Here is a 27,247-nt window from a genome sequence, read left to right as displayed (position 1 = left end):
TGTTCTTCAAAGGCACAAAACAGAACCTATAACACTTTCCTATGTGTGAAAAAGTTTCATGACAATTTTATAAAGCTATTCTGTAATTATTATTTTAAAGCCATGACGTGTATATAATCTTTAAAACGTGTTGTCTTTTTTTTTTTTTTGGATATGAAGTTTCACTCTCGTTGCCTAAGCTGAAGTAGAATGGCGCAATCTCGGCTCCCCACAACCTCCGCTTCCCAGGTTTGAGCAATTCTCCTGCTTCGGCCTCCTGAGTAGCTACAATTACAGGCATACGCCACTACGTCTGGCTAATTTTTTATATTTTTAGTAGAGATTTCTTTAGTAGAATTTTTTTGTATTTTTAGTAGAGATTTAGTAGAGGTTTCTCCATGTTGGTCAGGCTGGTCTCGAACTCCCAACCTCAGGTGATCTGCCCACCTCAGCCTCCCAAAGTGCTGGGGTTACAGGCGTGAGCCACCCCACCTGGCCTAAAAATGTGTTTTAATTTGTGTTAAACAGTTGCTATATGTTAACTGTATTTTAAGAACATAATTAATAATCAATATGCTACGACCAAGCAGAGTTCACTCCAGGAATACAAGGATAATTTGATATTAGAAAATCTATTAACATAACTTACCATATCATTATGTTTTAAAAAAAAAAAAAACAAATGATCATATGGATGCTATAAAGACATTTTCAGGCCAGGAGAGGTGGCTCATGCCTGTAATCCCAGCACTTTGGGAGGCCGAGGTGGGCAGATCTCTTGAGCCCAGGAGTTCAAGACCAGCCTGGGCAATGTGGCAAAGCCCCATCTCTACAAAAAAATGCAAAAATGAGCCAGGTATGTGGGTATACACCTGTAGTCCCAGCTTGTGGGAGGCTGAGGTGGGAGCATCATTTGAGCCTAGGAAGTCAATTGTGCAGTGATTTAAGAAGGTGCCACTGCACTCCAGCCTCGGCAACAGAGTGAGACTTTGTCTCAAAAAAGACATTTCTGAAAAATTCTACTTTTAATTTTGAAAACCCATACTAGCATTAATAATGCTACTAACAAACATATTTTTTTACTATACTTTAGGAAATAGGTTAAGTATTTTATATTCATTACTCATTAACAATACCTTATGAGCTAGGTACTCTTAGTACTACATTTTATGGATAATGAACTGAAGAAGTTCAGACTAACTAACCCTCTCAAAGTCAAACAACTAGTTAGTAGTAAAGCCCAAATCTGAACTCAAAGCCACTGAACCTCAGATCTGTACACTTACAAATCAGAGAAAAAGAAATTTAACAGGAAATTCACATAAGAAAATATAAATGGTCAACAATAATTAAAATGAGCTAAGTTTCACTCATAAATAAGGAAATGCCAACTGAAATATAACAGACCTAGGAAATTAACAGACATTTCAAAATTCTGTAACATCAAGTGTTTTACACTGTGTTAAACCTAAGATGGGAATATGGATCTGTTTTAGAGAGCAATTTGACAATGCCTACACAAATTTTAAATGCTCAAATTTCACACTGCTTTGATTAAGCAATTCCACTCTAAAAAATACATCTTGTAGATGCACTTGCACAATTATGCAGATACTTGTACCTAAAACCTAAATACCCTTGTTATATACATTTCAATACATACAAATAATAGAACACCATTAAGAAATATTAAGAAGCAAGAAGTGGCTTTAAGTCACTAAAAAGCAAGAAGTAGCTTTAGAGGTAAGGGTCATTGAAAACAGAACACAATACACAGTTAAGTGAAAAAGACAATGTTCAAAAAATTAGATATAAGTTTAATTTAAACTAAGTATGTATGTGCATAAAAATCTCCAAGAAAATACACAACAAACTATTAGCTATGGCTATTTTTTAGGATTGGGACTGGGAATATTATAGACAGAACCTTTTGTTTTCATTTTACACTATTCTGTACTACCTGACTTTTTATCATAAGCACTTATCAATTTTACAATAAAAGATTTTTAATGATGTAACATGTATCTACTAATCACAACTATAAAAAATAGATACTGATTCATAAATATTCCATTTTGGAAAAATTCTGATAATTGAACCTTACAGTGGGAAACATGACCTTATCATTAAAAAGGCCAAAAAAGTATTTTGACTTACTCTTGGTGAATATATGAAATTTGGAAATGATTTCAAATTAATACAGAGAAAATTAGTATAATTATCACCTCTCACCCTCCACTCCATCCATGCCTACCTCCTTGTACGTTCCACCTGTCATCACCTTCTTCCAAATCATATAGAGCATCTAACATATAGTGCTTTTACAAGGCTGAGAGGGAGTCTCAACTGTTCCCGGGTTATACAAACAGAGGCAAACTAGATCTTTTATTTTTCACAGGATCCATAACTACAAAGGAGTATAGTATTTAATAATCACAATTCTGCAAACCAATCAAACATTGCTCCCTCAGTTCTTAGCATCTCCCTTACGTATACCTGCACTATTAATCTTGTTTGATTTGCAGATATTTGAAAAGTATATAGATGGTAGTCATTACAAAAGGAGTTAAATTGATTTTTCCCAGTATTAAGGGTTTTCTCCCTAATCCAGGGAGAAACAAAGAGCAATAATAAACCAAACTAAACTGTAAGCAAACCACTCCTAGAAATACGAACGTTTCCTATTTGTATAAATGAATAATACTATGCTTTACATATTTCTACATACATATTCACTAATTTGGTTGGCAACAAGATATTTTCAGATTTCTATTTGAAAAGGTAGATATAATAACATTTAAATTTAGATTGAAACTAATCTGAATCACTCAAATTGACTGCTAAAAGCATTAAAATGTAAACTACTTTGTAATTTGGGGCATAAAATTTTCAATGACAAATTCATTAAAATATAAAGAATAACTTTAAAATGTAAAAAACTTGTTATAAAAAACCACAGTAATTTAAATGCTTCACCTATAAAAGTATGTATACAAAAACATGGTACTACAAATTAACCAACAATTGCCTTTTCTCTGCTTTATTGGAATTTAGTGTAAAAAATATTTAACATAATTTCAAGACTCAGGATAAAAACTGTAACAGGAAAAAATAGGTAGAAGTGGTTTGATTTCCTTTCCTGCAGAACAGTCAAAAACACTTGCATGATTTGGCCTTAAAGTAACCAAGATTGTGACAGTCCTACCAGTCCATAATCCCATTTAATAAAATAGTTAAAAACTAGGTTTGGCCAGGCACAGTGGCTCACGCCTGTAATCTCAGCACTTGGGGAGGCCAAGGCAGGTGGATCACAAGGTCAGGAGTTTGAGACCAGCCTGGTCAACAAGGTGAAATCCCATCTCTACTAAAACCCATTAGCTGGGCATGGTGGCGGGCACCTGTAGTCCCAGCTACTCAGGAGGCTGAGGCAGGAGAATCACTTGAACCTGGGAGGCAGAGGTTGCAGTGAGCTGAGATTGCACCACTGCACTCCAGCCTGGGCAACAGAGCAAGACCCCATCTCAAAACTAAATAAATAAATAAAAATGAAAACAAACTAAGTTTGACTCAGAATTAAGGAATAAATTCACAATATTAAAAATAAAAAGAACATAACAACTTCGGGCATATTAAACTCTTTGTGCCTCAATTTCCACAACTGTAAAATAAATATAATAAGAAAACTTCCTTCAAATATTGTGCTAGTGATCTCATAGGTCATCTTGGGGAAAGCAAAGTGGAGAAATAGCACTTGGCACAGAGTCAATCCTGCATAGATTTTAGTTAGTATTGTTGCCATCATCATCATCATCATCATCATCATCATCTGCTTTCACAAATTAGACTACTAAGGCTTATAATCAAAATAACCAGTCTTTATTCAACAATGTGAGCTACTTCTCTTATTAAAGAAATTTAATTCTTTGATAAAATTCCCTAAGAGGGGAAAGAAGTATAAATTCTTTTTTTTTGAGACAACAGTCTCACACTGTTGCTGTGGCTGGAGTATAGTAGCACAATCCCCTCAAGGGATCTTCCCACCTCAGCCTCCCAAAATGCTGAGATTACAGGCGTAACTCACCGTACCCAGCCTGGGAATTATAAAGTCATAAAAAATATTTTGAGATTCACAGGTTACCCTCAAAACTTATAATGACATCTGCCTCAGAATCTGTCATTGATGAAACAAACATTGGGACTCGCTTGCAGGTACAACCTCCATCTAAGACACTTCAGTCTCACCAACTAGACAGTCCAACATCAAGATCCCTTCTAAAGGAAACATTTAGACGGCACAGTGGCTCACAGCTGTAATGGGAGACTAAGGCAGATAGATTCTTTGAACTCAAGAGTTCAAGACCAACCTGGACAACATGGTCAAATTCTGTCTCTACCAAAATAAAAACAAAAAATAAATTAGCTGAGTTTGGTGGCACATATCTGTGGTCCCAACTACTCAGGAGACTGTGGAAGGAGGATCGCTTGAGCCTGGGAGGTGGAGGTTGGAGTGAGCCAAGATTGCACTGCTGCACTCCAGCCTGAGGGACAGAATGAGATGTCTCAAAAAACAAAAACAAACAAATGAAACGGGAAATTTTAATTTCACTTAACTTCTCATTAATTGTCTATGTAATATTATATGAATGCTTATTTTTAGTCAAAATATAATTCTAAATTACAATTTTTTAAATTATTCTAAGAACAGCTTTCAATTCTAAGAAGTGTATTTAAAATATATTAAATAGCTCCCTTCATATAAACATACTTAAGAAAAGCAATTAAAACAAATTTTTCTAAGGACACAAATAGGGGGAATGATAACTATAAGCAAGTAAGAAGCAGTATCATTTTTAAAGTAACATGAAAATAAAATATATTACTTTTATGTTACAGAATGCAGAGGTAAATTCTAGGCAGTAATGTAATATATCAACATTATAAAAAGAAAATTTGAAGATCCACAAAATCTGAATGAAATTCAGATGAAAATACCAAATGGACAGGTAACCTGAAAGCAGCAGTTTATTTTTAGAAAGCCACAAGAGTAGTTATGGCAAACCTAAGTTTGCCATTTATACTGCAGATTACCACTCAGGAACCTGCTAAACCTCAGCACATCTGGGAAGTCACTGTTCAAAAACTGCCCTCAAAACATTAAAGCCATGTATATCTGCTGTGTTTGCAGCCTACGTACTGTGTTAGGCAATGTGTATATTAAAGTATCTATACCCGTTTTTAAGGGGAGCTATAACTTGGAATTCTCTCTCTCTTTTTTTTTTGAGACGGAGTTTCGCTCTTGTTACCCAGGCTGGAGTGCAATGGTGCGTTCTCGGCTCACCGCAACCTCCTCCTCCTGGGTTCAGGCAATTCTCCTGCCTCAGCCTCCTGAGTAGCTGGGATTACAGGCATGCGCCACCATGCCCAGCTAATTTTTTGTATCTTTAGTAGAGACGGGGTTTCACCATGTTGACCAGGATGGTCTCGATCTCTTGACCTCGTGATCCACCCACCCCGGCCTCCCAAAAGGTCAGCTCTTTCTTGATGAAGGTCAATGAAGACAACATTTGTAATTCCTTGAAATACGTCTAACAACACTATCATTTAAGCTCTTCAGTCTTTCAAGTGAAAGGCCCCCCTTTCCCACTATTCTGAAAACAATATACTATACCATTAATATATATTTTAATTTTTTTGTCAATTTATGGTACTGTCTTTTGTAAAACAACATTAACATCAGTGTTCTCTGGTTTTTGTAACTCATAAGAAAACAGAAAACCTAATTTGGGGAGGGGCAGGAGAGGGGAGCAACCTGATTCTTACTAGGAAGACAAGACCTGAATAGGTATTTTGATTTTTAGTTACAATGTTAATTTTTAAAATATCAGAAAACATCATCAAATGATTAGCTAGTGTAAAACATGTTGCTGGGCTCTCAGAGATGAGACTTACAACCCAATGATAGTAACATTCTCTAGTAATCAGCTCCAGAGAAGTAGCTGGTTCAAGATGCTGATGAGGTGGGGGTGGGGTAGACTGCATTTGCACACACCTGTTTAAAATATCAGGTTAGATTTTTAAAAGGTGGATCAATTTGTTTTCAAAATTGCAGCCTACAAATACAGTTTATGATTGGAGACTGAAGTTGCTTTTCTGTTCTCACCTAAAAAGCTAAAGGATGTTACATTTCAGAGAAACCCTTGCTTTCCCCCACAAATAACAATACAATGTTAAGTCAATCCAAACGAGAAATAAGGGAGTTAGTTGTAAGACATGCACAAAATTATGTACTTTGGCCAATTAATATCAGGTGTGATAAGTTCCAGGAGAAAAGAAGAGATACTAAAATTATGGTGTTTTTATCAGCTTAAAATTTAAAAAATCCAGTCTAATAATATATAAAAATTTATTTTGCACTCAAAATGTGTCAAGCACCATGCTCCCAGCACTTTGGGAGACCGAGGAAGGCAGATCACCTAAGGTCAGGAGTTTGAGACCAGCCTGGCCAACACAGTGAAACTTTGTCTCTACTAAAAATACAAAAAGTTAGCCAGGTACGGTGGGGGGGCACCCGTAATCCCAGCTACTTGGGGGGCTGAGGCAGGAGAATCACTTGAACCCAGGAGGCATTGGTTGCAGTGAGCCAAGGTCACCCCACTGCACTACAGCCCAGGTGACAGTGCGAGATTCCGTCTCAAATTAATTAATTAATTAATTAATTTAAAAAAAAAAAAAAGCTTTGCCTGTATTCTCTTTTAGAATAACCACAACCCGGTTTTACAGAAGGTCATTTAAGTAAGTTGCCCAAGGTCACACAGCTAATAAGTGACGGATCTAAGATCCTAAACTATACCTGCCTGTCCTGGGCCCAGTCCGGTGCCTAACACGTTGTAGGCCCTCACTCAATATTTGACTGTCAAATTTAAAAACGGCTCCAAATCCAACCTCTTTACTTCTACATCATATTGCCTTCTGTATCTAAGATAAATATCAGAAGGTTACAGCCTTAAGGAAAGTTTAGTTAAACAAGCATTTATAGTGAATAAATTATAACCTAAAAACTATCAATTCAACTATGTCTTCTGCTCTGTCATCCTCAGTCACCCGCAAGATTTAAGACCCCCCAGACCTTCATCTTTTCCCCAATTTCATTTCCCCATGCCTTAAGCTTCCCTAGACTACAAGTATTTCAAGGGCATAGTATGTTTACTGCTGTGCCTAGTGTAGTGTTTTGGCAACAGTAATTGCTTGTAAATATTTCCTCAAATGAATTGCTGCCCTGTGGCTTCCTTCTGTCCATTAGCACCCTCCTTCCCAACACATTCCCCACAGCCTCACATTCTTTTACAAAACGTTACTGACTTTTCTCTGCTTCAGCTGAAACGTGGTTATTCTCCAAGAACACTCCTTTTCTCTTACAGGGTACCACTCGCTGCACACAGTGGGATCTGAAAGACAATGAGGGCGTGCTTGTGGCTCCCCACACTAGCATCTGGACCACTCCATGGTGCTCACACTGAAACCTCTGTGCTCCTCCAAGAGCACAGATGCTCCTTCCTGACTGCTACCTGGCTCACAATTTTCCTTTCACTCCAATTTGCCACCATCACAGACAGTCAACGCCCAAGTTGACACCCCATTTGAGAGCCCATCTTCAATTTATTTTGACTTCCTTAATTCCAATAAAATGTCATTGAACCTGCCCTTTAGCAGCCTCACCCTGTAACTATATTCACACTGGTCCTTACCACAGCACACACTACCTCAGGAATCTCACATCACTCTACAGCATGCCTGACCAAATCTTCCCATCCTCTTGCCTTCTCATTTCCTTACTTCATATTCTATTTTTAATTTGACCTCATCCAGAGTGCCCTTTTTTCTCAGTCCATTAATTATGAACCTCACTTTTTAGCAGAGGGAAAAAGACATGTGAACAAGCAACTACAATATCTAACGATGTGTAATAGTAATGGTATCAGAAAGAAAGAAGGAAGAAAAGGAGGGAAGGAGGGAGGGGACAGCAGGGAATGTGGTGAGCTGTAGCAAGGCTAGACAAGAGAGCCCATGGCATGCTCCAAGTATGAGCAGGCATACATGGAGGCAGAACGAGGCATGCCATTGGCCTAGAGCAGGGCTGCCACATGCCACCACTCCACAACTCCAAGGGCACCATTCATTCATGCAAGCTGTCATGACAAAACGCCAAGGTAGAAAAATAAGGTATGTACATTTGTTTTTTTTAGATAAATGTGCAAGATTTCTTTATAAAGGCTTTTTGTGAGAACTTTCACATCTCATGTAGAGCACACCATGGTTGCACCACCTAAGCCATGGCAGTCTGCAACATGGTAAGTACAGAGAGTAAAAGAGTGTTCAGATACAATTACAGCAATTTTGATACTGCTGTGGCAATTTTATACTTTTCAAAAGTGCTGGTCTGCAGTGCACTGGGAAAACAAAAATGAAAAGTTGGTCCTTCACACAGAGTTGGTGAAGTAGTGACCTAAACTCTGCTTGTAATTAAAGAATGGTTGCTTTAAGTCTAAATATCTATTCTATCAACTCATACCTGTTTTACAGATCTACCTAATTCCCCGACCCCCTTTCCCCAGCAGTGGCAGTGTTCCTGTAATTAGACACACAGGGTTTGGCAGCCTACATAATTCTCATGTTGTCTTCCAAGCCATTCCACATCTACTGGCAAAATCACCATTGCGAAGAGTCTGAGGACACTACACAGCAGAAGGATCCTCCCTTCCCACCATGCCCCAACCTGAACAGCTGCTTTCACTATCTTCCTTTCTCCTTTCCCTGGAGGGATCTAAGAGAACTCTAGGCAAAATGCATTTAAGTTCAAGAGATAATCTAATTTCTCATTAGCCTTGAGGTAGCTTATCAGCATTCAAGGCCTAACAAAAAAGAACCAGAGACTCAACACTGCCACAGACTCCACCTGGCTCCAATTCCCAAGGTTGCTTAAGAAATATCAGTTAACCAGCACTGCTAGAGTATGGAGCAGGAGGGGCAAGTGGCTGGAAATGAGACAGGAGCAGTACTTGCTTGTTCATTTGGATTATTCTTAATGAATCACAGGGGAGAATCCATTTCATTATAATACTAGTCTGGGCACTGAAAGATAACAGGTGCATGAAATGACTTGGAGGATCCCTAAGTGGTTTCCATCCCATCCAAGGAAAAAGCCTGGACAGAAGCCCCCAGGCCTGTATCCTGGCATCTCAGAGAACCTCCCTCCACCCTGTCTTCCCACCTCCCTTGTTCAGGACACCTCTCGTTTCATCTGTTGCCTCAGTCAAACTGTCTTTCTGACCCTTGATTTCAGCCTCACCCTGGGTGTCTTCCTTCTGACTAACTCTTCATGTCAAGCTCCGCAGTCCTGAAGCCATTTCTTTTTTTTTTTTTTTAAAGACAGAATCTTGCTCTGTCACCCAGGCTGGAGTACAGCGGTGCAATCTCGGCTCACCGCAACCTCTGCCTCCTGAGTTCAAGAGATTCCTCCGCCTTGGCCTCCCAAGTAGCTGAGACTATAGGCACATACCACCACACCTGGCTAATTTTTGTATTTTTAGCAGAGGCAGGGTTTTGCCATGTTGGTCAGGCTGGTCTTGAACTCCTGACCTCAAGTGACCCACCCGTCTCGGTCTCCCAAAGTGCTGGGATTATAGGCATGCACCACCACACCCGCCTCAAGCCATTTCTGACCCACCTCTGCATCCAGCCAGGCACCTAGGAGCCCCTGCCTGTCCAGAAGACACACTTGGACAACAGGCTGATACTATGAAACCAAACTGGAGAGAATGTGTTTTTCATGGGTTATCTACTGTTTTATTACAACACTCATCATGTGAGTTAGGTATTATCCCATTTTATACCCAGAGAAGATGAGCCTTAGAAAGATTACTACGGACACACACACACACACACACACACACACTCTCTCTCTCTCTCTCTCTCTCTCTCTCTCTCTCTCTCTCTCTTTTAATACTAGATATGTAAGTAGGAGGGCTAGTACTCTAACCCTGGTCTGATTCCAGAGCCTGTATAGCCTCTCCTGGTAAGGCAGACATGAGCATTTTGAAGCAATGGTAAATTAAAGGATGAAATAACTCCTGGCCTTAAGTCCCTACTGTCCATAGCCAATGGGCATCTGCTTACTCCACACTATAGGTGCTCAATGGCAGAGGCAAACTGCATAGCAACATACGTAAAAATAAACTTTTTATAGTAATACTGAATAGAAATGCCTTGAATACTCTGTTTCCTTATAGTCCTGGTAAAACCTATGTTATAAACCTTAAAGACAGCATAAATCCTCCTTCTGTGAGCCAGGCCCTGGAAGAACTGTATGTTTTCTCCTTTTCACTTTGTGGATATGATGGTAGTTACTACACTATGAGTCATCGTCTGCCTCCCTGCTACACTGTGCACTTCGGGACTGTATCTTATTCTTCATGGCACCCCCAGCACTGTACCTGACACACAATAAGGACGCAGTAAATGTTTGCTGAACAAACTAGTGTATTAATTAAAGTAGTATTCTCTCAATATGCATTTGCCAACTATTGGTGATCACCAGGCTCATTCAAAATGAAGCTAATTTCAAAACACAAAATATGAATGTAACTATACCAGCAAATTAGTTTGATAATATAGAATGACCTCTGGGAAAAAATAATTTGGTGGTTAAAAGCTATAATCATCAAATAACCTTAAAGTAGAAACAATGAACACCAAGGCTACAAAATATTTCCCAAACAAAACAAAAGGAAGCATATGTTCCATGAATCAAGGAAGCTTATGTTCCTTGTATGAGAGTCAAGACAAGAGCTGAACTTCTGATGTTTCACTAGTTTCTTGGGAACTAATTATTTCTGTTCAGGGTGATATCACTGAGATTTGTAATATGACATTTTACACAGTAGGTATGTGAGATTCAGATTTTCAGACTTAATTTCACCTGTGAATTATTCTACATGACAGTTTAGAGAAAATTATAAAATTTTAGCTCTGTTAAAAATAAAGGATAAAATTCAATGTCCAAATTATGGTGAAAAGTTGAAGAGTGGTTAATTATATGAGAAAAGAAAATTCTTCTGTTATAAGAAATAATTACTTATTAGAACAAGTAATGCTCAATGGTAGTCCTTGAAAGCAATATTAAATGTCAATGCAAAGATTTCATGGACGTCAGTGGGGCATACTGACCAAACAGCACCTGTGCTCAGGTTACGCATTCATCTATGAATGCGTAACAGGCGATCTAGTGAACTGTCTTATAGTTAGGAATAACCTTCAAAACTCTCCAAAAAAGCAAATTTCAAAAACTTCAGGGAGTCAATTTATGAAAGGCAAGGAAAACTGAGTCATGACAATTAAATGCAATACAAGATCCCTGAATTAGCTTGAATTTAAAAAAGAAAGAGAAAACATGATAGGACAAGTGAGGAAATGTGAGCCTAGACTCTGTATGAGATACTAGTATTCTATCAAGGTTAAATTCCTTCAGTGTTATATTACCTAGAAGAATGACCTTTTTCTTAGGAGATACAGGCTGAAGTACCTAGGATTCCTAAAAGTTTCGATAAAAAATAAAAGAGTGTGTGTCTGTGTCAAGATGGAGGGAAGAGAGCATATGCAAAATGTGGCAAAATAACAACAACTTGGGCCTAGATAAAGGCACTGACTGAAATCTTCTTTAAACTTTTCTAGAAGGGTAACTTTTTCAAAATAATAGTTTAGGATTAAAAAAAATTCAGAGTTTCAACCTTTTATGATGTAAGGCACAGTCTCAAGATTAACTGAACATTTCTAGCTCCTCCCCAATTCAGAAACAAAACCACAGAGGAAAACCATTACAATTTTTTTTAAAACCTAAAATGTGTAAACAATAAAAAAGATGCCTATATTAAAGGATTAATATCAAACCGTGTTGTGACTCTCTAAGGCTTTATTCTGACAGGTAAAGGCAAAATGCTGAGGGGTTTATTGCTTTGTTTTAAACCACGTTCATGAGAAGAGAGATGAGAACTAACATTTTTTAAATCCTAGGCTTCAGCTTCCCAAAGTGCTGAAATTATAGGTGTGAGCCAAAGCGTCCGGCCACCACCACTAATTTTTAATACTCACAACAGTAAATTATATATTATTTCCATTTTCCACCAAAAAGAATAATCTTCCAAAAAAATCTAAAAGCTCCTATCGTAAAATGGATTATGTGGCCAGGTGCAGTGGCTCATGCCTATAATCCCAGCACTTTGGGAGGCTGAGGCAGATGGATCACCTGAGGTCAGGAGTTCCAAGACCAGCCTGGCCAACATGGCGAAGCCCTGTCTCTACCAAAAATATAAAAATTAGCTGGGCATGGTGTAGTCCCAGATACTCGAGAGCCTGAGGTGGGAGAACTGCTTGAACTCAGCAGGTGGAGGTTGCAGTGAGCCAAAACGGTGCCACTGCACTCCAGCCTGGCAACAGAGCCAGACTCCGTCTCAAAAAACAAATAAAATAAAATGGGTTCTGGATAATGATTTCTCTATTATTTTTATTTTATTTTATTTTCTGAGACAGGGTCTCACTCTGTTGTCTAGGTTGGACTGATCTCAGCTCACTGTAACCTCCGCCTCCCGGGTTCAAGCAAATATCTTGCCTCAGCCTCCCAAGTGCTGGGATTATAGGTGTGAGGCACCGCACCAGGCCTCTCTGTATTAAGGATGTACTGATAAGAAAGGGTTATTAAAAGTTGAAGAGCATTTTAAGAGCCCAAAAGCAGTATTTCTTTTTCTTTTGTTTAAAAATGAGACTATGAGGTACTGTTTAAAAATAAGGTTATGGGGTGCTGTCAGGATGGTATCAGAGATATATCTGGATTTCAGAAGATATATGACAGTTTTTCATCATGTTTTGTGGAACTTATCCAATCTAATCAACACAGTTGGGTCCTATTCTTCTGCTGCCTATTTATGCTTCTCTCCATTAGCCATGCTCTACACTACAACACTACATCCCTTCCACTCCTGTACCAAGTAGGAAGCTGGCTTACACAACGCTGAAGCCTCTACAAACTCTTAAGATTCTAGGAATTCTGTTTGAAAATCCTGAGTGAAACTGATTCCTTTTGCTTACAAAAATAAAAACTGACAGGTTTGTGGGCCAGCACTGAACACATGAAGAAGACAAGAGACTATGGCACAAACAATGTTACTAAAAAGTGTAAAACTAATCCTAAATAACGAATTTGTTAAGTATAAACATTCCTCTCATCTTCATAACAAAATAAAAAGGTATATAAAGGGGAAATATTTCATTTATTCAGGTTTGAAATATTTATGTTTGATAGTTACAGTATATCAAAAGCCAAAAACTCAAAGATTTAGGGAAGTCAGTTAATGAGTTATTAATTATGACTCATAGTAATTTTTTATTTTCAATCAACAATGACTGAACACCTAGCACTACACATTATGTATTTATTGTTGTAATATATACATATGGAATTACCGTTGTAACTTTAAAAATAGATGAATAAGAACAAACTCACATGTTGTACAGACTTCTGGTTGATTTTACCTGACTTTCTTCCCCTAAATTACATTTCTTACATTAAAGTTTTACAAGCTATGAAAATAAAATGTATTTCTGAAATAAAAATCAGAAAAGGTACCGTAAGAAATATTTTTAATTATCAAATACAATTGACTGCATTTTGAGAAAATAATCATTTCTTTTTTATTTTTCATTATTATTATTTTTTGAGATGGAGTTTCGCTCTTGTTACCCAGGCCAGAGTGCAATGGCGCGATATTGGCTCACCATAACCTCTGCCTCCTGGGTTCAGGCAATTCTCCTGCCTCAGCCTCTGGAGCAGCTGGGATTACAGGCACGCGCCACCATGCCCAGCTAATTTTTTATATTTTTAGTAGAGATGGGGTTTCACCATGTTGACCAGGATGGTCTCGATCTCTTGACCTCATGATCCACCTGCCTCAGCCTCCCAAAGTGCTGGGATTACAGGCTTGAGCCACCACGCCTGGCCCATTTCTTTTTTATTTTTAGGAAATGTTACTTTAAAAAAAAGTTCATGTATATCTCTACTACTAAACCTCATGTTAGCCACTAAATTAAATTAACAAAAAAACTGTGGCATTTCCACCTCGGGATGTCTTAAGGCTGTTTCTATATTCTTTGCCAAAAAAGTATTCAACAAACTTTTATAAGTAATAGGAAAGTCTGGGCCAGGTACAGTGGCTCACATCTATAATCCCAGCACTTTGGGAGGCTGAGGCAGGTGGATCACCTGAGGTCGGGAGTTCAAGACCAGCCTGACCAACATGGAGAAACCCCATTTCTACTAAAAGCACAAAATTAGCTGGGTGTGGTGGTGCATGACTGTAATCCCAGCTACCTGGGAGGCTGAGGCAGGAGAATCCCTTGAACCCAGGAAGGGGAGGTTGTGGTGAGCCGAGATCGTGCGGTTGTATTCCAGCCTGGGCAACAACAGCAAAACTCCATCTCAAAAAAACAAACAAACAAAGAAATAAGAAAGTCCCAAATAAAATACAGATGTGTAGATGATTAAATAGATCCCTTTCCCTTTTTTCTTATACCACTGTTTTTTTTTAATCTAAAGTATTAAATTATTTTATTTTCCTTGCCTGAAAAACTAATGCTAAGCATTAGTCTTAGCACAGTGCTTGATCTATCAGTGATACTCCATAAGTTAGTTCTCTTTTCTTTTGAATAATTCATGTCAAGACTCATTCTCCTAATGCTTTCCAGCGTATTATATTATTGGGATAACAATTTTACTCCTTGTAAAGCTTACTGCTATATATAGCATGACTACTGAACTTACTTTCTTTGATGATCAAAGAAATACTGCTTATTTACACCAAATTGTTTCCTGTTGTTTTCACTGACATTTCTTATTAACTGTCATTCTGGGAATAAATACAACATTTGATTTTAATATGTATTTCTGTGTGGCATTACATTATCTCTACATTTCTGGCCAAGTCTTGCTAAAATGTACTGGATACACATGGGGGTGGAGTATAAAATAATGGCATTTCAAAACTAACCTATGTCCTAGAGCCCCTGATCTAGCAATTAATGATACATATATTGTACAACAAATGCTAATGGTATGTGCCCACAAGTAAATGTCACATGTTATACAGCTTGAGGTAGAAAGGGTGATTATTTATTCTATGACTCTTAACTGTGTTTCTATTGAAAGAATTTCACCTCATGAAGACAAGGCATCACAATACTGATGCTCTCTTCTTCCTTTCCTGTTCTCACCACTGTTTATTCATAAATGACAACTACGCTAGAATATGATCATAGTTGATAGTTCTTCTTTGGGATAAAATTTGAAACCTTACTGGCATAAACATATCTCATTCCACAAAAGGCATTACAATCTACACTTTGTTTTTACCATTTAAAATAAATATGCCTTGAGATTACAAAAAACTTGGAATGATAGTACATTTTATTCCAATACAGCACATTATCCTTATAGATCTGGTCACTAAATAGCAAGAGTAAATTATACCAGTAACTGCTGACAAATCAAAAATAAAATTTATAGCACAAGTGGAAATACAGTAATTTTATGAAATAAATGACTCATTTATATAAACTCCAAAGACGATTTGTTTCAAATGTTTATCTTGTGTTTCTTAACAAAAAATTTCCAGGTATACTTAAAGAGCAATTTTCTCAAATCAAACATTACCTTCACTGCATTTATCCTCTTATTCAGAGATGATGATATTCCATAGGGTGAATTTTCTAAATACTAGTTTAACTATCTCAATGCACAAACTCATTTTACTTAAGCCATTCTGGATAGAAATGCTCTTAATTCTATCTCGTACTTCCCTAGCAGTTTAAATAGTACACAGTATACTGAACCTAATGAAAGCCCTTGTTAATGGCTAAGGCCTATCATTCTGACTGCATTAGGTTACTGTGGTATATTTAAACCAGCAATAGCCTCAGAGGCACGAACAAACATAAAGCAATTTGCTCCTATTCTAAATGGCCCCATAATGACAAGTTCTTATATCTGCATTTTAAGAGTTCTTGTGTCTCTTATTAAAAAGACAACACACACTCACTTAACCCTGTTTCTAAGGTGTCCTTTACCCATCTGCTAAATCGCTGCTTCTAGATTATGGCTGGTAAATCAGACATCCATGCAGGTAGTAATTCTATCAAAAGCAAGAATAACACCCCGGGCTGAGAGTCTCCATTTTAAAACGTCCACCAGTTTAGTGTACAGTCTGATTTTCAGTTTAGCCACTCAGAGGGCATTTTTCAGTTGCTTCCTAGACTGTGATTATATCAGATGGTTGTGTTTTCTGAGAAAAATAACTGACAAATAAATGTTTACTACACAGCAATTATTCTCTTTGTACCTTCTTGTCCAATATTATCATTTTTAAAATGTCATCATTAGTAAGCAAAATCCATAACATAATCAGACTTACCTGAGGCACGCCTTGTGAATCGGTTTATAACTGGAGCTAGAAGAAAAAGCAGAATAATGTGATTAGATTAAAAGTCTAATTTTCCCAAAACCCTGAAAAGGCTCAAATTGGTAAATGATCTTATAATTTAACTAAAGAAAAAGATGGATAAACAAGAGAAAATGTCACATACCAAAGTTAAATACTGAAATTCACTAATAATCAAATAAGTATAAATTAAAATCAATATTTTACCTATTAGCACTTTAAATTAAAAGAAAAAAAAATCCCCAGTTATAGACAGCTGAAGCTACTTAACTGGGAATCATATAAAGGAATACAATACTTTTAGAAAACAATCTGGCAATTATATCAAGTACCATAAAAGATTTGTGTCATTTAACAGAGTAAATCTACTAGAGATTTATCCTAAAGGACTACTTCTAGTGAAGGAAAGAGCAATGTATGAATAAATCAATTCAGCAGCATTATTTTTTAAATGATAAAATTAGAAAACACAACTGAAATTGCTCATGTATGTTGAAATCATCTTTAGGTGAAGGATAGTATATCCTTAAAAGTATCAGATTTATAGTTCTGCCAATTTTTGTACAATCCAAATGTCCATAACATGCAAATCTATCCACTGAAGACTACAATCTCAGGCTGGTGTGTGCACCACTCAGCTGGCAAGCCTACCATCTGCCCGCTCCTGCAACTCAACTCAGCTCTGTTTCTTCGTGGTTTTGATGACATAGTTATCTCAAGAACTGAGGTTTTTAAAAACATTTCTTTCTTGAGAAAAGCAGGTACATTTCTGGTTCATCTTATATAAAGAAAGGACATCATGTACCATGCAGCATATTTTGGTAACACAATGTCATGAATCTACTTCAATACTTAGAAGAGTAATTATGAAATTTGTTTACTATGGAAAAAATTTGTTTACACTTAGGTCAAGTAAAAAGAGAAGACAAAATTTTTATCAGCACTATGGCTGCACTGCATGAAAAACAGGTATGCACAGGAACAAGTACTATTACAAAACTATGTCAGATGTGTAGTGCATTGATGCACTTACAATCATACTGTTAAATATCAGCATCTTTGGCCGGGTGCTGTAGCTCCCAACTGTAATCCCAGCACTTTGGGAGGCCAAGGCAGGCAGGTCACCTGAGGTCAGGAGTTCGAGATCAGCCTGGCCAACATGCGGAAACGCTGTCTCTACTAAAAATAAAAAAAAAAACTAGCCAGACAAGGTGGTGGGCACCTGTAATCCCAGCTACTAATAGATAGCTGAAGCTACTTAACTGGGAACCATTTAAAGAGATACAAAACCTTTAGAAAATAATCTGGCAATTATATCAAATACTATAAAAGATTTGTGCCGCTTAGAAAACATAACTGAAATTGCTGAGGAGGCTGAGGCAGATGAATCACTTGAACCCAGGAAGTGGAGGCTGCAGTGAGCCAAGATTGCTCCATTACACTCCAGCCAGGGTGACAAGAGCAAAACTCTGTCTCAAAAAAAAAAAAAAGAAATATAGCATCTTCATACTACTGATGAGTACATTTTACAGTAAGCCTCAGAGAAATTTATTAATTTGTTTTAAAGCACACAACCACCCTGCATCCAAGCTGGAGTATCTGAATTTATGACTATCTTGCATCAAAACGCTGCCTGAGAAAGAAAAGAAAGTGAAAATACAGATTGCTGATATCATACAATAAGAGGTGAATATTATCTTACATCATGATCTTCATTATTACTAAAGATTAACTGTGAAATTTATACAAATTATATCCTCCAAAGTGACTGAGAGACATACAATTTTTACTATTTATATACAATACTTTAGCCATATATTTGCACAGTCACAAATTACTTACATTAAAAACTTGCATCAGGTAAATTGTGATATGTACATTTTACCACACATACACCCAAAAGGCCCATCAGTTTTCAAAACCCTTTTTTGCAACTATGAAATTTAGTCTAAAGAGCGCTTCCCCAGCAAGCCACAAGGGCGCTGAATGGAAACAAAATGCAAAAAAAATGCAACCACAGGAATGCAGAACAGAGTGCAGGCAGATACAGGCAAGATGAAGGTTTAAAACTTCTCTCAGCCTTGGGGCAAAAATATAGTAGATATTTTCTGCCCTCCTGCCCTATCCAGCCTCTCTAGATGATGAAGCCACAGGACTGTGAGCTCCCAGTTTGAAAGGTTGGGAAGTCTTTGTTTTCCTGGGGTCCTTAGGTTTCTGTGTCTTTCTGAAGTGTTTAGGGCAGAGGTTTTCCACAAAGATGGCATCGCTCTCTAGAAGATGTTTCCTAAATTTGTGGGTGTAATTTTGATTGTCACAGTAATCAATTCACAGGACACCCTTCCTTGGCTTTTGTCAGGCAAATGCCATAACAATCCTGCACAACAAAAAACTGTCCTGCACATCCCACAACTTTGGTCCTGCATGACTTTTAAAACATCCCACCAGGCATTCATATCAGAAAAACGTCCATTTATAACCATCAGGGCCTAAATCCTAATAGCGCTTTATATAAACACAATTCATTTATGCAGCTTTTTTATTTTAATAATTTATTTTATTTTTATTTTTTTTTAAAAGAGAAAGAGAGAGAGAGAGACTGTTAAATTCTGGAGTGCAGTGGTGTCATCCTAGCTCACTCACTGCAGTCTGGATACTCCTTGGCTCGAGATTCTTCCACCTCAGCCTCCAGAGTACTGGGACCACAGGGATGTGCCACTGTGCCCAGATCATTTTTTTTTTTTAACAGACAGGGTCTCACCATGTTGGTCAGCCTGCTCTCGAACTCCCGACCTCAGGTGATCCGCCTGCCTCAGCCTCCCAAAGTGCTGGGATTACAGGCATGAGCCACCGTGCCCGGCCATTTATCCAGTTTTAATATACATCGAATTTTCTAACACAATGACAACATAAATCAAATTTGTGTGTGTGTGTGTGTGTGTGTGTGTGTTTTGTCTTGTATTTTGTTTCTTGCTTTGTTTGGAATTTTACTAACAGATGTTCATCATTTCAGAAAACCATGACTGCTATAATGCCCCTTATGATATCTAGATTGCTAGTACAGTGCTTTTTGATCAGACTCCATGTACAGCTTTTATATTCATAGCACCTGTACATCTAGGTAGGAGACTCTAACTGCATTGTCTTCTTGAGTACATACTGAAGCACACACCTACTGAAATACGTTTTGCTTGCTATAAATTATTTTACTTTATTTCTCCTTGATATTTTTGCTAGACATTCTATCAATTTCTAAATTGTCGGTAGACAGGTTATATGACCATGATTTTCATTTCCTGACAGTAAATGGGGCATAGGACTGGACAGTTGAGAAGACAACTGCACCAAGCAAGTGGAATGCAGTAGATAAGGTAAAGAGTGGGTTTTGAGATCACCAAAAATCCAATCTCTCATGCTCAAATCCCTCCATTTCCACTTGCAGGGATGAAACACAAGTGTTTCCTGTATGAACTTTCAGCAATTTAACAGTCACCTTCACCATTTTTCTAAGTGTTTTAGTCTAATTACCAAAACAGAGAAGAAGGCTGGGGGTATTGAGGGTGGAGGCCTTGCTGGAAATAAAGAAAAGTACATCTGGCCAAGCTTTGCCTGGTCCCCTCTCTCAGGAGCCTAAGTCAGGGAAGGGGAGCAAGAAGGTGAGGATGGGCACTGCCAACATCTGACCTCTCCCATCACTAGCAGGGAGGCGGTGATGCATGGGGCAAGGACAGACCACCCAACTGACAGAAGAGCCTTGGGCTCTAATACTGGCCACATAGCTTTCTGATGGCATAGATGAACCACGTAACGTTTACTTAAATTCTCACCTTATGATATATAGAGAGTAAGATATGTCCTCCTTCTTTCAGGGGGTTTTTCTGAAGAAGAAAACCTGGCTGAGCATGGTGGCTCAGGCCTATAATTCCAACACTTTGGGAGGCCAAGGTGGGTGGATCACCTGAGGTCAGAAGTTCAAGACCAGCCTGACCAACATGGCAAAACCCCGTCTCTACTAAATATACAAAAAAATTAGCCAGGCACGGTGGTGGGTGCCATAATTCCAGCTACTCGGGAGACTGAGGCAAGAGAATCACTTGAACCCAAGAGTTGGAGGTTGCAGTGAGCAGAGATTGTGCCACTGCACTCCACTATGGGCGACACAGGGAGACTCCATCTCAAAAACAAAAAAGGGGGGGATTTCTGCTTTGGCTGAAAAAAAAAGAAAAAAGAAAACCCTAAACATCTTTGGATGTACCTGTCAACTATAAATTCCTATTCAAATGTTAGAGACTGATGCTTATTTATTGTAAACTAATATCACCACTTTTTAAATATACAAAATGAACAGCAATACAAATTCTCAAAATAATGTTAACAGATAAATGTGTTTAAAAATGCAACAAGTCAAATAAAATTTTCTCAGACTCTTGGTTTTCACCTTCAGATTTTCTTATTTTGTGGATATTCGGTGAATACACACACACACACACACACACACCCCCCACAAAGAGTAAAAACTAGAGACTAGAATAGAAGGAAAAAATAGGAAACATATTGTATGCCTGGAGAAACAATACAATTTAAGAACAGAGTAAAATCCTAGCATTTTTTAAGAGAATATAACCTAGGATCTTGGTGAATTCCCAAGGAAAAAGACAGAAATATTTATATAAGGTTTGACTTTCTCCCCAACACTACTGCAGTGGAACACTGAGTCTTATGTTCCTATGAATATCTTCATGCTTGTGTAACCAGAGATCTCCTCAGTTGCCAAACCATATTCCACTAGATTAGTTTTAGTTCCTACGCTCCCAAGAGACCCAGACGTGTAACCGATGCAAGTCTTCTTTAATCCTGGAGTGTCCTTACAAGAAAAATCCTCCATACTTTGGATAAACTGAAGGATTCTCTCTTCCTCAGCAGTGAAAACTGCCTCCCATACCTGCTGGACTGAGTTCTGCTTATCTGCTCACCTCTTCATGCCCAAAGCCTATCACAGTGCCTGGCAGATAAAGGTGCTGAGTAAATACCTGCAGAATATATCAATACACTCTGCAAGGAAACAGAACAAATCTCCTTGTCCCCACTAATTTTGTTGTTGTGTTGCGTGTGGATGCTGGGCCCTGGAATTGTAAGAGTCCCTGCCCTTGAAGAGCTTATTATGTCTAGTTGTATTTTCAAATACAGTTGCTTCAAAGACTTACACCCTGCAAGTAGCTACCTAATTTAGAAAAATGTAGGTGAAAGAGAAATCCAGCAAAAGACTAAAAAACTTAGATAATCTATGAAACTAAATGTCAGGTTGATAGCAATATACACAGTTTGCATTGCTGAGCATACTGCTGGGACAGAAACTCCAAGTTAAAGAAACAAGAGCCCTGAGCTGTGATCTGCAGTCATAAACGTGCACATGGGCGTGCGCGCGCACGTGCGTGCACACACACACACACACACACACACCCCTGAGCAAACAAAAATAAAAAACAAACTACCTTATCTATACTGGAGCCATATTAGATAAATTAGCCTTTTGCAGAAAAGTGTTCTCATACCCTAAAGTGAAATGTACACAGTAATCATGGATTCAGCTATGTAATTTTAGCATCCCTATCCTCCCATTAGTCACCTTTTCTAGCAATAAACACTTTCTGAATCTGTTAACTGATTAAATAAAATATTCTAGAAACTGTGTATATTGAAACCATGCAAGATAATTATTTTTCACAAAGTATTTAGTGCAGACTAAATTAACATCTCTTATGCCTGTGCTTCAAAAATTAAAATGAAGGCTTACTCTTGAACCAAGGAATAATTAACTTTTTTAAAAGATCAACGGCAAGGCCGGGCGCAGTGGCTCAAGCCTGTAATCCCAGCACTTTGGGAGGCCAAGGCGGGTGGATCACGAGGTCAAGAGATCGAGACCAACCTGGTCAACATGGTGAAACCCTGTCTCTACTAAAATATAAAAAATTAGCTAGGCATGGTGGTGCGTGCCTGTAATCTCGGCTACTCAGGAGGCTGAGGCAGGAGAATTGCCTGAACCCAGGAGGCGGAGGTTGCCGTGAGCCGAGATCGCGCCATTGCACTCCAGCCTGGGTAACAAGAGCGAAACTCCGTCTCAAAAAAAAAAAAAAGATCAACAGCAAACAAGCAAATAAACAACAAAACTTGAAAATTTTGCTAATTAACCTAACAGATACAGCTTGAAAACTTTTTAATACATACTCAACTTCTGAAATTAAAAAGGACCACATATTTTCTGTATTTTTGTTAAAAGGTGCTGAACCTTGACCACAATTACTAATACTCAGAGAAACTCTACTCGTCATGGTCTTGTAAAACCTTGAAATACTGTATATTTCTAAATACACAGTGCCTGGGAATTTGCAGAGATTCAGCCTGTGGAGGGGCTCAAAGGTACAAGGACAGAACAACAGTTGGAGGGTACTCTCCAAGGCTTCATGGTCTTGGTCTCAAAGAGACACAGATTATGAACCATGTACCTCAAAGCACTTCTTATGAGACATAACGGGAGCTGTTTGAGAAGCCAGCATTTGGGGACCACTTTTCTTCTTCCTTTCTGATTATACAGCAAGAAGTACAGAGATCAGGTTTCCAACCCACCCAGACACGAAGATTATGTCTGGAGGTGGGGCAGAATAAGTGGTATTTATAACGAAATATAAATGTTCTTTCTGCTTTTACAAAGTGCCAACTTCAAAGACTTTCTTTGTATTTATTAACCAAACTCCTCAAAATATAACTGACATTTTAGACTATCCAGGTAATAAAACATAATTTTTAAACTAGAAAAAAATTTTTTTGCTTGTGAATGGACACAACTCTCCACTTCTTAATTCATGAGGTTTTTTTTTTTACCAACAATGCCCTCTTAGGAAAAAAGGGAAAAAATACAGTTTCAGCTAGAAGGGTCCTAAAATGACTAAGTTTTTATATAACTACAGAGTTGAGGCAGTAACAATGTCAAGAAAAAGGTTCCCAGATACTTTTAGGATTTTAAATGTGGGCTCAGAATAAGTAGACAATGGTGGGAAAAGCCACTGTCAAGATGATGTAAATTCACTCTCTGCTTCTCCATACACAAAACTGTCTCTTTTAGTCTGCATGGTCAGATTCATGCAAAGCGCAGATTTATGGAGACTAATGTTCTGTTTCTAAGAGTAAACAATCCAAACGACGCTAAGAATACCAGGAAAGCTGGAAGCTGCAAAGGATTCAAACTGCTACATGTCCATAAAGTCACAACAAAACAGCTCCAGAGAAGGGTAATTTAGGGAAAACAAAAGGGAAAAGGCAGGCGGGAGTGGGGGGGGGGGCTTTGAAATTAAGAGCAATGGAGAGAACAATCAGGGATGTGATTAAGGTTGACCTACTAGTAACAGTACAGTTATAGAAAATACCCATATTAAAAGTCTTCCCCCGTACACCTCACAGAATGAAGATGTTCCTTCCAGAAGATGAAACTTAAGACCTACAAATTTTTACAGGAAAATAAAGAGATTATGTTTTTAATTTGAGTTACTAAGGAAATCCTTTAAAAAGGCAAAAAAATCACAAACAAAAGGAATGATTAACATGAGCCTACATTAAAATTTAAAATTATGTTCAAAGTTACAGTAAATAAAATGAAAAGACAAACCCAAGATTAGAAGATTTTTTTTCAATGACTATTGCCAAAAAAGGGTTGGTAGCCAGAACATTAAAAGGAAGGCAGAAAGGGAGGAAAGGAAAGACAAAGAAAGAGACAGAAGAAAGGAAAGAGGAAAAGAGAGAAAAGAAAAATCCTGCTGGGCGCAGTGGTTCACACCTGTAATCCCAGCACTTTGGGAGGTTGAGGCTGGTGGATCACCTGAGGTCAGGAGTTTGAGACCAGCCTGACCAACATGGAGAAACCCCGTCTCTACTGGAAAAAAAAATACAAAATTAGCCAGGCATGGTGGTACATGTCTGTAGTCCCAGCTACTCCAGAGGCTGAGACTGGAGAATCACTTGATGCTGTGAGGCGGAGGTTGCAGTGAGCAGAGATCATGTCATTGCACTCCAGCCTGGGCAACTCTGTCTCAAAAAAAAAAGAAAAGAAAAAGAAAAAAAGAAAAATCCTTCTACAAATCAGTAAGAAAAACACAATCAGGCAGATGGGGAAAATGGCCAAAAATTTTAAAAGAAAATAAACTAGAAATATGGTCAATGAACCTGAAAAGATGTTCAATATCACTGGTAATAAGGGGAAAACAAATCCAATTCACAGTAATATCCTATCTGACATCTATCCTACTGTCAAAGCTTGTTAAAATCTGACAATATTGAATGTTAGCTTCAATGTGAAAACCAGGAACTCACACTGCTGATCAGAGTGCAAACTGGTACAACACCTTTGCAAAGCAGATACGACAATGTGAGGTGAAGTCAAAGCTGTGCACCCCTAAAATCAGTATTTCCACCCTTAGGTAAATACCCCACAGCAGCAGTCTGCAAGCTTTTCAGTCTCAAAACCTCTATATATTTTTAAAAATTATTTGTGTATATGGTTATATCTATTAATATTTATTGCATTATAAATTAAAACAGATATTTAAAATACTAATTTGAAAGAACGTATGTTATTCATAACATATTTTGATAAAAATACTGTTATAATACTGCATGAATCAATGTAACATCTCAAATGCTGTTCTCAAAAACAAGTTCATGGATAATAATTTACATAAAAGAAACTTTTATAAGTGCAAAATTTATACAAATTTTCTAAAACCAACAAGATTTCGTAAAATTTAGAACGACTTTGTTTTACATTTTTACAAATCTGGTATGATAGAAGATGGTTGGGTTCTCCTATCTCCTCCTGCATTCAATCTGTTGCAGTATCATACATCACGCACCCTCTGGAAAACTCTACTGTAAGTTGCCATGTGAGAGCATGAGAGAAAAAAAGGCAAAGAAAACCTTAGAAGTATTATTACAAGTTTCATCCTATGGACTCTTGCAAGGTCTGGGAACAGGAGGGAATGGTCCCCCAGGGGTATCCAGACCACACTTTGAAAACCATCTTTAAGAACTACATTTGCCTAGCGTGCGCACGCACACGCGCACACACACACACACTGCAGCACTATAACAACAAACTGAAAACTACCAAAATATTTACCGAAGAGTGGATAAAGTGTGTATTTATACAAGGGTATACCACATAGCAGCTTAAAATAAATGAACTAGAACTGCATGACTCAATGTAACATCTCAAATGCTGTTCTCAAAAACAAGTTCATGGATAATAATTTACATAAAAGAAACTTTTATAAGTGCAAAATGTATATAAATTTCTAACCTATGGATAAATACCTACGTAGTAATAGTGCAAAACCACATAGCTGAAATATAAACACTAAATGCGTCATGGAGGTGGTTATCTCTGGAGAGAGAAGCTGATAGAAGGGGACAGGATAGAGTACACAAGAGCCTCCTCCTACTGCACACTGGTATATTTTAAAAGAGGGGAAAAAAAACACCTTTTTTTCTTTTTTTTTGAGACAGAGTCTTACTCTGTCACCCAGGCCGGAGTTTACTGCAAAATGGCCTCCCAGGTTCAAGCAATTCTCCTGCCTCAGCACCTGAGAAGCAAGGATTACAGGCATGTGCCACCACACCTGGCTGATTATTGTATTTTTAGTAGAGATGGGGTTTTATCATGGTGGTCAGGCTGGTCTCGAACTCCTGACCTCAGATGATCCACCCACTTTGGCCTCCCAAAGAGCTGGGATTACAAGCGTGAGCCCCAGCCAGAAAAAAAATAATTAAAAAAACCACAAAGGGTGCCAAAATGTTAAAATTTGTCACAGCTAGAGGATTGCTTATATTAGTGTTCCTATTTATCTGTGTCTTTCTGTATATGAAAATACCTCACAATAAGAAAGAGAAAAAAATTCTTCTCTACTCAATTTTGGCAGATAAAAATCTCTCAATGTTTCAATACTATGAGACCAACCAAATTAAGTTCAAAATGTACTTTAATGCTAAATGTGCTCCTAAAATATTTTTCATAAAATATCCTTTTTACAAGCAGGTTTTTGTTAAAATTCAAACACTAAAATACCTTTTGGATTCTATCTAAGGAATTATAAGAAAGGTATTTCAAGGAATTATGGTGCATCAAAAGTCCTAATATTGCTTGGCTGATAAACTGCTGTTAACAGTGAAATAAAAACAATCAAAGACCTACGAACAACTCCATGTAAAAACAAAGTCCCCAAAGACTGTCTTTATTTCCTTCTAAAAATAAATTATTAGCAATTTGTAGCTGAGTAAGTACAGAATTATAAGTTTTCAGAATAAAAACACATACTAATGTAAGACTTGGAGAGGTATAAATTTGCCCCACCATGAGCTTACTTTTATAAATATTATGACATGAGGAAATTGCGACAAGCTGTAAATTTAATGCAACTGTTTTCAAATTAATTTGTATTTCAGGCACATATTTATGTTTTTCTACAAGCAACTGCCTTATTTAAATAAAGTAACAATTTTCAATACTTCTACCTACAAGTTCCTAAGTTGTTCAAAAATTACTAAGTTGTTAAATCTTAAATTTAAGACCATAAACGTGGAGATTTTGTACACAGACATCTATTTACTCTGTCAGTTAAACACTGATTCTCAGGGGAAAGGATGGTATGAAAACAAAACAAAGCTTTATCCCATCTTTTTTTTTTTTT

General features: G+C 37.7%; 1 protein-coding gene across 1 annotated transcript in view; it reads right to left on the bottom strand.

Annotated features, from left to right (window-relative positions):
* PRKAR2B (protein kinase cAMP-dependent type II regulatory subunit beta) overlaps positions 1–27,247 on the bottom strand; it is a 104,693-nt gene that overhangs the window by 65,231 nt on the left and 12,215 nt on the right. Inside the window, exon 2 of the mRNA XM_002751728.6 lies at positions 16,491–16,526. Within this exon, the coding sequence (XP_002751774.1) occupies positions 16,491–16,526 (36 nt within the window). The remainder of the gene's footprint in view (positions 1–16,490; positions 16,527–27,247) is intronic.

The sequence above is a fragment of the Callithrix jacchus genome, chromosome 11 (genome assembly GCF_049354715.1).
Source record: "Callithrix jacchus isolate 240 chromosome 11, calJac240_pri, whole genome shotgun sequence".
Lineage (NCBI taxonomy): Eukaryota > Metazoa > Chordata > Mammalia > Primates > Cebidae > Callithrix > Callithrix jacchus.
This window is presented reverse-complemented; position numbering and strand designations above follow the sequence as displayed.